Here is a 14,885-nt window from a genome sequence, read left to right as displayed (position 1 = left end):
GAACATGAAGGTATTTGTTTGCTTTACCAAAATAGCTCTTCCTCAACCCCTTTTAAAAATGTCTGAGTCTGAAAGCCTGGCTGTTAAAGATAACTTTCATTTCACATTTAACAGAATTGGCTTAGATTTTTAAGCCATAATTCTTTTCATAGGACATTTTTAGACTCAGCAACAAACTTCTGAGTAAAAAATCTTTGTCAAACTATATTGCTGATGTGAAAGCTATTGAAGGCTGTTACCCTTGGAAGACAATTTTAAATGACCAAAACATAACTTTAAAGAACTGGGCTCTATTTTCAAGTCTTTTGTCATGATAAATTTTTATTTAATGAAAGAATCAAAATTTTTAAACAGCCATACTTAAAGGAATTCAGAGGGGGAATGTTTAAAAGGGCTTATCATGTTAGTGAAAAATGAATGCTTTACAGACAGCAAAAAGATCCAGAGTTTCATTTTCTTACAATGCAATTTTTTAGGCTCACTAAACACCAGATTTTTTTTTATGCTGTATTCAATGTCTGATAATTCCATTCACAGATTTTTTATTTTTAAATATTATATCACAGGACAGCTAAAACTAAACACCAGATATTTAGATTTTGGGTGAAATACATGTCTACTCTCAACCAAAGGAGAAAGCCTCACCTCCAAACTTAAAAATCCCCCATCATGGATAGCAGTAACTTGAGGTGATGGTTCAAACCATTCACAGGATTTTCCTAGTAAATTCTTCAGAGTTTTCACAGATGAAACAGTCAAAGCACCAGAGCATCGAGCCAAAGTAACTGCACCATCTGCCCACCAGTTGACATCTATCAGTGGGTAAAAGGACTCTTTATCTAGTGGGAGAAAAGTAAGTTAAAACACACGCATCTGTGAGTGTGCTTTAAATACAACATATTTATTAGAGTAATCAATTTAAAAACCAAACTCATCCACATTATTTGGGCCCTAAAGTTCAAATAGCATGAATTAAAAAAAAAAAAAGCTAAGTCTTTCCTCATTTTTTTTTTTAATTTATTTTATTTGAAAGGCAGAGTTACAGAGACAGAGAGAGAGAGAGAGAGAGAGAGACCTAGAGATCTTCCATCCACTGGTTCACTCCCCAAATGGCCACAACAGCTGGGGCTGGGCCAAAACTGGGCCAGACCAGGGCCAGACCAAAGCCAAGAGCTAAGAGCTTCCTGCAGGTCTCCCTTGTGGGTGCAAGGGCCCAAGCGTTTGGGTCATCTTCCACTGCTTTCCAAGGCTTATTAGCAGGGAGCTGATCAGAGGTAGAACAATCAGCAAGGGAACCAGCGTGGCAGCTTAACTGGCTACTCCACAGCACTGGCCCCTTTCCCTCAAATTTTTATTTTTTTTTTTTTGTATACTTTGTATTATGAGATACAAAATGGTACAGTAATTAATTTAATGAACACCTGAGTACCAACATCTTGGCAGCCAAATTTAGAAGTTCCAGGGATACAGAGGTAAATAAATTAAAGTCCTTCTCAAAAAATTAGGAAAATACTCAAGAGAGATATATATCACCATTTTCAACACAGTACGTTGAAAGGTAGGCATATACAAGCTGTACATATAGAAAAGTTTGGAAGATGTATTTTATAGCACGTTCAGATAAACAATGAATTATACCCTTTAGAAAAATACAAAATACACATATAATAATTTCCAGTGTTGATTTCCTCTTAAAGTTGTAACTATTCAGACAGGGAAAAAAACATTCAAGGACAGAGGAATTTTTAGAGATGAAAGTGAATGCCTATGGCTCACCCAACAGAAGCATTCAAAAGGAAATACCATGGTATTTATTATAATTTTATTGTACTTTTTTAACCTCATCTATTCCACCAAGGGTATGATACAGTTTAAAGGTAATACATATAACTGTAAGAAATATTTAAACATTAAACTGAGGAGAGACAGGGATTTTTAAATTGGAATTCAGCACCAAGAGAAAACCTCATTATTTTTATAAAAATAAAGACCATAACAACATTTTTCTCCAATTTAAGCCTAAGGCAATGCAAAATACTACAAAATTATTTCCAAGAAAATGTGAAAAGCAGAGTTCCTAGGGCTAAGTATACAATGGGAGAGGAACAAATCATTCAAATAAAATTTATCTTCTGCTTTGACAGTCATTTTTTTCTTGAAAATATTTCTGAATGATTGTTTTAGACAATCACTTAAGAAAAACAGATAATTCAAAGCATGGAACCTGATGATGGCATTAATGAATCAATATTTCTATGAAAAGTATTAATGAATCAATACTTTTAATGCTCTTTAAATGTGAACTGAAAGTATACTGTAAGTTAGATTTTTAATCTTTTAACTATCACTGACTTTAAAGGAGAAACTTAAAAATTCAAGAGTGTTTAATTTTGAGAGTTCCACCTAAAGAAGGATGATGCTTACTCAAAAACTCAAAGTCATCTTTTGATTTCCTAATTTGGGGCCTCTGCTGTGGCACAGCACCAGCAACTGATATGGATGCCAGTTCAAGTGCCTACTGCTCCACTTCCCATCCAGCTCCCTGTTGATGTGCAGAAGAGTATGGCCCAAGAGCATGGGCCCTGCACCCATATGGGAGACTTGGATGAAGCCAGGCTGGGCCAGGCTATTGTAGCCATTTGGGGAGTGAACCAGCAGACTGAAGTTCTCTTTCTTTCTTTCTCTTTCTCTTTCTCTTCCTCGTTCTCTTTCTCTTTTTCTTTCTTTCTCTCTCTCTCTCTCCCCCCTCCCCCACTCCTTCTCAGAAACTCTGCCTTTCAAATAGATAAATATCTAAAAACAGATGTTACACTTCATTTCAACCAACCAAGTAAATAATTAATATTATTTTTATTTAAGTACAAAGCTTGGTCTTTTATCTACTTCAAAAAGTGATACATGTTCATTGTATTAAAAAAATTATTTTAGGGAACAGTATTGTGGCCTAGCGGGTAGAGCCACCACCCATGACATCAGCACCTTGTTTAGGCGCTGATGCAATTCTCTGCTGCTCCACTCCTGATCCAGCTCCCTGCTAATTGCCTGGGAAATCAGCAGAAGATGGCCCAAGTGCTTGGGCCCCTACACCCATGTGGGAGATCCAGAGGAAACTCTTGGCTCTTGGCTTCAGCCCAGCCCACCTCTGGCTGTTGCAACCATCTGGGAGTGAACCAGAAGGTGGAAGACCTTTCTCCCTCTGTAAGTCTGCCTTTCAAATAAATAAATCTTTAAAAAAATCCTTTTAAACATGAAGATGAACAAAAAGAAAAAGAACTTCCTACTAATATAACCCTAATTCCCTCCCAACCTCCAAGAAAACCAGTGTTTATCCTTTCAGCTATGCCCCTAGAGCATTTGAAAAGTGGTAGGCTTCTGAGCTTTGAACTCAGTGAGCCCTCTCAACACTGGCTTGGCAGAGGAGCCATGCCATAAAGCCTAAGCCCTGATTCAGCCTTTGGGATCTGTTGTCTTGTCTCTGGTCCATGAAATCTTAGTGCTTCTCCTAAAGAGAGGGAGAAGTCACCAAGAGATGCTTTACTGTCTAATCAGCACTGTACGTACTAACAAGGTCCCCCAAGGTTTTATTTACCATATTTCATTCAACTCACCTTTTACTTTTTTTCTTTTCTCAGTAGAGAGCCTCCAGTCAGGATTGAGTCCATCATAGCCTGGCTAAATGTGAAAAGATGCACCAGAGGAAGCTTTAGTCAACTACACAGAAAATGATGAGAAAATTATCAAAAGCTATGGAATTTTTTAAGTAACAAAACAAAGAGATGATGTTTTTCCTTGATCTCTCAGTTCCAACTGAATGAAATCTATTCCTCACCATAACAGTCTGGAGAGGCAATTGTTCTTATAGTTAACATGTGCACATGCAAGTATGAGATCAAATATAATATAGAAAAAACTTATATAAGAAAAATAAGATAATAAATATATAACTAATACAAATCAAAGTAAGATACACTAAGAATTCATTCCCTACACAGGAAGCAGAGGAGAGCAGCTGCATGTAAGCTCTGGCCTGGGTACAAGTCCTAGCCCTGCCCCTTGTAAACGCAGCAGCCCCTCAAGGCTGCGGTGTCTTAGCTCTGAGACTCAACTACACAACCTCCATGATACTTCCTAGTTCTTTCTATGACTACAATTTAGGAAGTAAAACTTAACCATGCAGTCCTCAAAATGAAGCCATTCATATTTTAATCTCACAGAAACACAGCATTGCGTTAGTTTAAGATCACATCAGTAAATGTCCTAAGACAATTCAGAGTAAGCCACTGCCAGACACTCTCTTGGCTTACTATTCCTCCAGAACTGCAACAGTATGGAGAAACAGCAGTAAAAAAAATAGTTTCGGTGTGTGTTTGAAATCTTAAATCTAAAAACAGTATTCCTATATTTAAGTCAAGCAAACTGTGCTTTTTGCATAATGCACCAGTGAGCATACATTCTTATTAGCAATACCACAGTGGCTCACACTCCTGATTATTAAAATAGATCTTTCTTTCCATAGCCTGGAAGCACTGCCTGTTCTTACCTATTACAGTAGATCACTCAGTCCCTGAGAACAGAGGTCACAATCTTTATCTTGGAAAGAAAAAAAGCTACCATAAGAGGCTAGTTAGGTACCACAGGAAGAAATGGAGTATCCTAGTTAACTGAATAATAAGAAAGACTATTAAGTCTAAAAGAATTAAGAAACAATCAGGTACATATTATTGAGAATAATCAAGTAAGTTAGAACCGTACTTGATCATTTATTAGGCAATTTAGAGTTTTTCAATGCCTGCAAATCGCCAGGAGTGTGTGCTGTGACAACAGCATACACTGCTACTGTGTATGATGACATGAGCTAGTTCCTACCAACGCATTCTAGAGAAGACAAGGGGCACATTCTGAAGCCCCTCAAGCAACAATAATTATAACTAAGACCTGGGTAAATTTAATTTGAATGAATTAAGTTTGAATTAAATGAAATTCGACATGAGATCCTGAAAATAAGTAAAAAAATGAATGAATGAATGAATAAATCTCATTCACTGGCATAAGCACTTTGGGAATTCAAAGTGTGCTTGGTCTTCCTCAGAAACGATGCTGAGAAGGAGCACCATGAGCAAGCAGTACTCATCTCTCACAGCCAAGGACGCACACCCTTCGGGACTGGACTGCTCCTTGCACACTGTGTCAACAGTGGGCACTTCTTTTTGTGGCTGGATAATATTTTATTGTAACCATTTATGATAACGTGTTTATCCATTGACCCATTAACGGACATTTAGATTGTTTCCATTTTGGTTGTTGTAAATAGCGCTACTATGAATATGCATAAACATGCTATTTTAGTATTTGTTTTAAATTTAGGGACTTATACACCTAGTTTTCTGAATTTATGCCTTAGAAATAAATTTTAGGTTCATTCTAGGCATCTGAACTAAATGTTTAACTTTATTATACTTGGAAGGTCAATGGGTTTTTCTGTACAGAACATTTGAGGGAAAAGCTGAAATAAAATCCACCCTTCCCCTCTGCGTCACACAGAGGCAGCCTGCAGACCAGCAGCCTTAAGGCTGTTCTTCCCCAGGTCCTAAAGGCCATCTCAGTGGCCCCTCATACTGTCGCTCCCCCTCTTCGTGGAGGAGCAACACAGGACCCTGCGCTGTTCTTTCGTCTGCTCGGCCTTCCCCGGGTTTGCTGCTGGTTCTTCCCGGGTTGGCTACTATCCCTTCTGTCGCTCCCCCTCTTCGTGGAGGAGCAACACAGGACCCTGCGCTGTTCTTTCGTCTGCTCGGCCTTCCCCGGGTTTGCTGCTGGTTCTTCCCGGGTTGGCTACTATCCCTTCCACCTCCGTGGAAGGGCAGTTCCCCCTGGCCACATTCCCCACTTCCGCAGGGGAGCGGCACACCGCCGGCCGGCTCTCTCGGGGGCTGCACAGGTGTTCCCTTAGATGTTCCCCTTAGATGTTCCTGGTGCATGCCGTTTCTCTCCTCCTTTATAGTCCTCCTCCGCCAATCCTAACTCAGCTGCCCACACGCCGAGTACGCTGCTCTCCAATCAGGAGCAAGTCCTACAGTTTATTAGTTGAACTGGAGGCAGCTGTGCGGAAGCTGTTTACTTCTCTCCCAGCGCCATATTGTGGGAGAGCAGATGTATAGAATAAGTCTTAATTCGAGTAACTTAGTCTAGTCCGGATTGCTCCCCACACATACTCTTGAGGCTGGCCCACACAGCCCATCTTTCTAACCCACAGACTCTAAGACAAACAAGACCCATGGCCTGGCCATGTTTACCACATCTGAAAAACTCTAGAGACTAATGCTCCATGAGCAAGATCACCACACTCCCCATGACCCACAAGAAGGCTTGCTCATGACACCACAGGAATACATTACAAGAAGAAACCCCCATGTCAATTCTCTTTGCATTTGTTGGAACTCAGAATACAAAACTCCAAAATATGGCACCTTGGCATACTGAATACTTTGAACTGAAGGACAATGGAAAACCTCAGAATCAAAGTTTCTCTGGCCTTCTCCTGCCCTCCTATCTCCAGCCCCTCATACTCCCTGAAAGTGAGTCAAAGAAACCAGAACTCTTTCCCTAGTGGGTCACAGACACCAGGACTCCTGCCCTCAAAGCAAGCCATACATCCAGAGAGGTTGTCTTCACTCCTCTATCCTCTCCACTGTAGAGCCTCATTCAAGAAGAGTCTTGCCCCATACAAGAGTAAAGGAAGGTCACACAGAGGCTAAGAAGAGTCTGAATAGGTAGGCCTTCCTGGGTTTCCCCTCAGTGTGTCACCATTAGACCAGCCCTATTCTTACATTCACACTTCTATATGCTGCCCATTCTTCATCACACCTAAGCATCAAAACAGACACATTTCCCTGGATCTTCATCTTGGAAGCCTACTGTACTACACAGAACTTTCAGTACATCTGTTCTGCTTTTCTCTTGCCAATCTGCCTCTTGCTATATGAGAACTGGCTGTGATTCTTTTAATCCCTACAGTCCCTGGTGCCCAACACGGGGCAGCTGAGACATATGACTCACTCTGGAACCTGCAGATGAGATCCCCGGACAACTGACAAAAACCAGCATAGAAAGGTAAGAATACTTTTTGATCAACATCAGCCCTTCCAGACCTCTGCCTATGTTATCTCATTGAGAATGGAAAGCAAAACATCCTCTTTATAGTGCAGGCATTTGGTCCAGTGGTTAAGTAATTACTTGGGACATCCACATGCCATATCAGAGTAACCAGATTTGAATCCCGGCTCTACTTCTGAACCTAGCTTCCTGCTAATGTACATCCTATGAGACAGTAGGTGACAGCTCAAATACTTGAGTACCTGCCACCAACTCAAAGCCCCAGATTGGGTTCCAGGCTCCAGCCCTGGCTGTTGCAGGCAGCAGAGGCGATCTCTCCCACTGTGCCAAAAGCCCATACTAAATTGCCATCATTATATAGGGCAACAGTAACATAGAGGAAGATAACCAAAAAATGCAGATAAAGATTTTGTACAGAATCACTACCATGGCTAAAGCAGTGTTTGAACTAGATTTAAGAATTTTACTTGTTGATTCTTTTTTTCAACCATTAGAATCTAAATGCAACAAAGTCTCTTTCTCCAAAGGGTACCAGAACTCAACACTTCAAATGTTTATTTCACAAGTATGTATTAGTGTTTAATATGCTACCCCTATGTTAGAATCTGTGGATGAAATATATATTCAGCACCAATTCTCAGAGTTCACAACCTAGCAAAGTTGTCAACACAGCTTGGATTATATCAAGATTAATCACATCAACTGCCATCTTCCCACTTATCCTGCATTGACTCATTCATTTAACAAAATTAGTCTAACACCTACTATGTGTCAAAAATAAAATTAAATTAAATTGGAAAAAGATAAGTTTCTATCCTATTTTCTACATCTAAGGAAGTACAAATAGGGAAGCAACAAAACTTCTTAAGAGAAAAATTAAAGCCAAAATGGACATGTATAGATAAAAGTAAAACATATGGAAGTGTTTGAAATGAAAATCACTTAAACAATTCTACTATATTCCAGACATGAACTCAATTTAATACTCACAGATTTCTAGCCAGATGGATCTTCATACAGACAATGAAAGCTGAAGTATTTAATCAACTCAAAATTGGATAGAAGTAAATCAGAATAGGCACTTCTATAACTATCTTTAATCATTAGGTTTTACAGAGAAAATACTCAATCACACAGGCATATTATGAAAGCTAATAAAGTGGCAAATTGCATGAAGAAAGCCCCAAATGAGCTGAATTCACAATTTTGGTAAAGGGATGTAAGGTTGTACAGAGCACTAGTAGCATTAGTTTCTTCTCAGGCAATGATTAAGCTCAAATTACCGGCTGACTATACTGCCTATTGCCATAAAACCCACTGTAAACTAACTGGAATGTTCAGTCATTTCCTAGGGCAGCCATAAAGAGAGGTAAAGTTTGCCCTCCCTGGAGACCAAAACTCCACTGACTATTGCCAGAGGAATGAGAAAGAAGCAGCTGTCTCAGTGTTTCTCCAGAGCCTGGGATGTCTCCTTAAACTCCGGCACTGTGGCGCAGCAGGTTAAAGCTGCGGCCTCTAGCACTGACATCCCATATGGGCACCAGTTCAAGTCCCAGCTGCTCCACTTCCAATCCAGCTCTCTGCTATGGCCTGGGAAAGCAGTAGTGGATGGCCCCACTCCTTGGGCCCCTGCACCCATGTGGGAGACCTGGAAGATGCTACTGGCTCCTGGCTTTGGATCAGCTCAGCTCTGGCTGTTGTAGTCATTTGCAGAATGAACCAGCGGATGGAAGACCTCTCTCTCTCTCTGGCTCGACCTCTCTCTGTAACTCTTTCAAATAAATAAAGTAAATATTAAAAAAAAACACCTCCAGTGATGAGTATACAGACACCCACATATTTGGTAAATATGATACTGTACCTCTTACTTATTATTGCTATCATTGCACATTTCCAAGTTCTCAGTATAATGAACCACACAACTCCATAAGATGTCATTCATATAAAATGCAAGGTGATGTCTCTTCCTTGTTTTCCATCAATATCATATGTTAACACCTGATTTCCCAGATAAAATTCAATACCTCTAAATGTAAGCACTATTAAGTACATATTTTTATGAAACGTTTAACCTATAAAATCAGACAACTGAGAAATCCATCCACTGAGAAAAAGGAGTTGTCTCTATGCTATGAAAGATCATCAAATAAAAAGAATCGATGTGAAAATACAGGGGTGGGCATTGTGCACAGCAGGATAAGCTGCCTCTTAGGACACCCGCACCCCATTCTCAAAACAGAATATTAGTTCTAAAGTTTAGCAATTACAAGTTTAACCTGCAAGCCTTACTATACAAATATGATTTATTTCCAACAACCCCACTCCCCAGTACTGTTAATTGAATTGCATGCATTTTCTCTGACTTTGCATTTCCCCAGTTCTATCCTGTTATTTTAATTTTTTGTTTAGCATTTCCCTAGCAAGGTGATGAACACACTCTAGCAATCAGGAAATAACTGGACTTTATTGTTTTACAATGATGCTATCATGGATAACATATTCTACTGCACAATAGTTATTTATGAGCTTTACTGCACTTACTGCAGCACATGACATTTTAGCAATTCATAAAGTAAGTGCTAGTCTGAAAACCCAATGCAATGTGATTAATTCTCAGGACAGACGGTGAAGACTCAAAGATGGTTGCTCAAACTGCTCTTGCTAGACAGGGACTCACACCTCTCACCCAGTGCCCTGCTCGGCCAAGTCGTCTAGGTACCTGTTACAAAGCTAAGCGTTCACCACCGAGAGGCTTTCTCAATTACACATTCTGGAACCTGGACACACTAATTCACTCAAGAGCTGCACACATCTGAGAAGGCTGAAGAAATCAGTATTCCATCCACTGAGAAAAAGGAGTTGTCTCTATGCTATGAAAGGTCATCAAATAAAAAGAATCGATGTGAAAATACAGGGGTGGGCACTGTGGCACACCAGGATAAGCAGCCACGTAGGACATCTGCGCCCCATTTTCAAAGTGCCAGTTCAGGTACTGGCTGCTTCACTTCCAATCCAGCCCCCTGCGAATGCACACGATGGCTTGAGCACTTGAGTTCCACCAACTGATGGCTGAGACTCAAATGGAGTCCTGGCTCCCGGCTCCGGGCTTTGGCCTGGCCCAGCCCTGGCTGGTTTGGCCATTTGGGAAGTGAACTAGTGAATGGAAGAGCTGTGTTCTCTCTGTCACTCTGTGTTTCGATAAATAAATCTTAAAAAAATCAATAATTATAAAGTATGAGTCCAATCTTCCTATGACCTATAAATCTGATCTTTCAAATAACAGAATGTTATTAAACTAACTAATGACACACCAACTATGGTGGGAGAAAAATGTGCACAGAACAGACTAATAAATCAGTTTTTTTTCACCTTTCCTTTTACTATTTAATGTATTTATTTACAGTTAGAAAGAGCATGGATATCAGAGTCTAAGAGATATGAAACCAAATCTCAGCTCTACTGCTTACTTGCTGTATTATCCCAGAAAACAGTAACTGGTCATTATGTAACAACTGATTTAACCATCAGAATAAATTCTGTAAAAGCTACATGAATACTGTGTAGATATACTTTTAGCCTACACAGCTATCTAAGTTTACAATAAATGCATCAGAGACACAAGAATTCTGTGAAGAAGAGTTCTGTGAAGAAGCTGAGGCTTCAAGGAGGTGTTTATGATGGAATGAAGTTTCAGAAGGTATAGTAGAGGCCGGCGCCGCAGCTCACTAGGCTAATCCTCTGCCTGCAGCGCCGGCACACCAGGTTTTAGTCCCGGTCGGGGAGCCGGATTCTTTCCCGGTTGCCCCTCTTCCAGGCCAGCTCTCTGCTGTGGCCAGGGAGTGCAGTGGAGGATGGCCCAAGTGCTTGGGCCCTGCACCCCATGGGAGACCAGGAAAAGCACCTGGCTCCTGTCTTAGGATCACGGTGCACTGGCCGCAGCGCACCGGCCGCAGTGGCCATTGGAGGGTGAACCAATGGCAAAGGAAGTCCTTTCTGTCTCTCTGTCTCTCTCTCACTGTCCACTCTGCCTGTCAAAAAAAAAAAAAAAAAGGTATAGTAGACAGAAACAGGGAGCACAGAGGGGTGGGCCCAGGGACTAAAGCAGTGTCATGATCAGATAGAAGAGATGACAGGTAAAAGAAGAGTTTCCATTTTCACCATAGCCTTAGGATTAAAAAAAAAAAAAGGATAAAAATAAATGCCTTCCATGTTCCCAACTTTGAACCAAAATTTATTTTGAAGCTCATACTGCCTGGGTCTCAGGGGCAGACTCTGTTTGCGGTAGTCTCTCCACGTGCAAAGCCACAGCGTGAAAAGGCAGGGACAGCCAGTCACTGGTCCGTGGCATGAGGAACTGAAACAGGCAGTGTGCTAAGCTGCAGTGGGAAGAGCAATCAAAGCAGGATCTGGTTTAGGAGCTATAGCTGAACCATCACAACCTTGGAGAGGACACCACAACCTGCACTACATCCTTAGTGACAACAACCACGCCACGGTTTTCAGTTTTGTGCAAACTGAAATCTCACATTTCCTATAATGAAATACTGGAGGAAATAATGCATACCAGTCAAATTGGAGGAAACTATCACATAACACCAAAAATGTTTAATAGGACATAGATAGCACTAAATTGAGAATCAGGTTGCATTCTCTAATTAACAAATGCCGTATCTGAAGACTGGCTGGGAAACACAAAATCAGTGCCACCAGAGGTGGATGCTCGGTAGTCAAGCCATAGCAGCTCCTTGTGAACTGCCCTTTGAAAGCCTCAAGGTATTTCTACTCGGAGACGCTCATAAGGCTTCAATGGAGACAAGCTTCGAGCCTGAACTCCTCTCCTACCACCATGTACCATTGTCCATTTCTGAAATCCCTTCTTTTCCTGTTCCATCAATTTCCTGATTGCATGTTTCAAACTACTAAGATAATTATGCATTATTGGATTTCAAGATTTTTAAATAAATTCTGAGATTTTTAAACTAACATCAATCATTTATTTGAGAGGCAGAGAGCGAGCTCCCACGTATCTACTGGTTCACTCCCCCAAATGGTGGCAGCAGCAAGTTCTCATCAAGCTGAAGCCAGGAGCCAGGAACACACTTTGGGTCGCTCACGTGGGCAGCAAGAACTCAATTACCTGATTCACCACCTGCTGCCTCTCATGGTGTGCAGCAGCAGGAACCTGGAATCAGGAAAAGAGGTGGGGCTGGCACTCAAGCCCAGGCACTCTGATACGAGATGTGGTGCACCAACTGGCAGCTTATCTGGCAGACCAAACATCTGTTCCTAATGTTCTTACTTTTCAGTAGAGCTACTCTAACATCAAAGAGTAATGAATCATAATGGCATTGATTGGAAACTAGTGACCAAAAAAAGGAAAAATATATCTAACTAATCAAAAAGTTGGAGGTATGCCAATAAGGAGCAAAATAGAATGCAATTTTTCTTTACAGGCCAAAAAAAAAAAAAAAAGGTTGTCTAGAAATCCAGTAAACAAAAGTACAAACTAATCAATTTTGTTGTAACTCTTATACTGAACATATGACATTCTAAGATACTCACAAGAGGAAATATAAAGAGTGCTTCAGTAGTTTATCAATATTTCTACTAGGTAAGTCAAAATTATTTAAGAAAACAGAAAAGAGAGGGGGAAATGTCTTTTTTTTTTTTTTTTTTTTGACAGGCAGAGTGGACAGTGAGAGAGAGAGACAGAGAGAAAGGTCTTCCTTTGCTGTTGGTTCACCCTCCAATGGCTGCTGTGGCTGGCACGCCGCAGCAGGTGCATTGCGCTGATCCGAAGGCAGGAGCCAGGTGCTTCTCCTGGTCTCCCATGGGGTGCAGGGCCCAAGTACTTGGGCCATCCTCCACTGCCCTCCCGGGCCACAGCAGAGGGCTGGCCTGGAAGAGGGGCAACTGGGACAGAATCTGGCACCCTGACGAGGACTAGAACCTGGGGTGCCAGCGCCGCAAGGCAGAGAATTAGCCTGTTGAGCCACAGCGCCAGCCCAGAAAATGCCTTTTTTATTCAAAGTTTTTACCATTAAAAAAATGTTGCTCAAATGTAAAATTTCCCAGATACAGAAAGAACAGGATCTTTCCAAATAAAAGAAACTGAATACTTTATCACCACAAACTGCTGTGAAAAATAAATAGCATATTTTGGAGTAATTATCTAAATAATGTCTTTATTTTGAATATGGATACAAAATACAGAACTAACACATCATCCTTTAGGAAGTATAATATGAATTATATTCCATGTAAATTAACTTTTTTTTTTTAATTTTCTTTATATGACAGACAGAGGGACAGATAGAGATCTCTAATATGCTGATTCACTCCCCCAAATACCCACAATAGTTTGGGCTGGACCAAGCCAAAGCGAGGAGCTGGGAGCCCAAGGTGCATCTTCCACGTGGGGGTCAGAGTCCCAGGTAACTGAGTCACCACCTGCTGCCTCTCACAGCAGGCATCAGCAGGAAACTGAGCAGCAGCAGAGGCAGGACTCAAATCCAGGCAGCCCAAGAAGAATCCCAACTACTCTACACGCTCAGCAGGTGCAAGTGGTGCTGTCTGAGGGTCCCAGCTAAACACATTCAACAGTATTAAAGGGGATCCTCTCCACTTGGAGAGACAAAAAGTCAGTCAAGTTAGCTGTGATTTCAGAGCAAAGAGAAAGAATGTTCCCTGTGTTTTGCACCAAAGGATGTAGGCTGAGGACCACCTCTTCTATTTAGAAGAAATCCAGATCCAGGGAGAAGTGGTAGGTCAGTTTGCACATCATTTCAAGTGGAAGGCAAATGGTAACAAAGAGGGAGAGAAACTACCTAAACCTGTGTATAAGATAATAAAATAAAAAATTAAGAATAGCTACTACAAATACATTTAAATCTGTGAGTAGAGTAATAAAGTACAGAGCTACTTTCTCTCTTCCTCTGCTTTTCTACAAAAGCATGCTGTTTGCTTATTAATACATCTCTTAACCAGGACATTGATCCATTCAGAGCACTCAGGAAATACAGTCCAATCTCAAAAACATGAAACTACCCACTAGACGCAGGTGTTAGCACCAGCAGTTAAGACACCGCTCAGGATGCCCATATCCCATATCAGAGTCCATGGGTTCAAGTCCTAGCTCCACCCTCCACTCTCTACTTCTGCTGCCTACTAATGTGCACCCTGTGTGGGATCAGGTAGTAGATGGCTCAAACACTTGGGAGCCTGTCACACAAATAGGAGAACCAGACTGAATTCCAGGCTACTGGCTTCAGCCTCACTCAGCCCCAGCTCTGATATGGGCATTTGGGAAATGAAACAGCACGTGAAGATCTCTGTCTGTCTGTCTGAGTTTCTGTCTCTCTCCACTTCATTCAAATAAAATATATATATACAAATTTTTAGAAAAATATATCTACCAGACACGGATATGCCTAAGAGGTAGAGGCAGTACAGAGGGAAGGAAAATTAACCCTTAAAGAGTTGAAATGCAGGGGTCAGTGCTGTGGCGTAGTGGGTAAAGCCACTGCCTGAAGTGCCAGCATCCCATATGATGGCCAGTTCAAGTCCTGGCTGCTCTACTTCCGATCCAGCTCTCTGCTATGGCCTGGGAAAGCAACAGAAGATGGCCCAAGCCCTTGGGCCCCTGCACCCACATGGGAGACCCAAAAGAAGCTCCTGGGTCCTGGCTCCTGGCTTCGGATTTGCGCAGCTCTGGCCATTGCAGCCAATTGGGGAGTGAACCAGCAGATGGAAGACCTCCCTCTCTCTCTGCCTCT

At 41.4% G+C, this 14,885-nt stretch overlaps 1 protein-coding gene across 4 annotated transcripts in view; it reads right to left on the bottom strand.

Moving 5' to 3' along the window:
• NBAS (NBAS subunit of NRZ tethering complex) overlaps positions 1 to 14,885 on the bottom strand; it is a 461,789-nt gene that overhangs the window by 343,661 nt on the left and 103,243 nt on the right. For all 4 annotated transcript variants that reach the window (XM_070069748.1, XM_070069749.1, XM_070069751.1 and 1 more), the window contains exons 13-14: positions 3,609 to 3,672; positions 646 to 839 (exon numbers count right to left, since the gene is read on the bottom strand). In XM_070069748.1, coding sequence (XP_069925849.1) covers positions 646 to 839; positions 3,609 to 3,672 — 258 coding nt within the window. The remainder of the gene's footprint in view (positions 1 to 645; positions 840 to 3,608; positions 3,673 to 14,885) is intronic.

The sequence above is a fragment of the Oryctolagus cuniculus genome, chromosome 2 (assembly GCF_964237555.1).
Source record: "Oryctolagus cuniculus chromosome 2, mOryCun1.1, whole genome shotgun sequence".
NCBI lineage: Eukaryota > Metazoa > Chordata > Mammalia > Lagomorpha > Leporidae > Oryctolagus > Oryctolagus cuniculus.
Note: the sequence above shows the minus strand (reverse complement) of the source record. Positions and strands in the feature narration are given on the sequence as shown.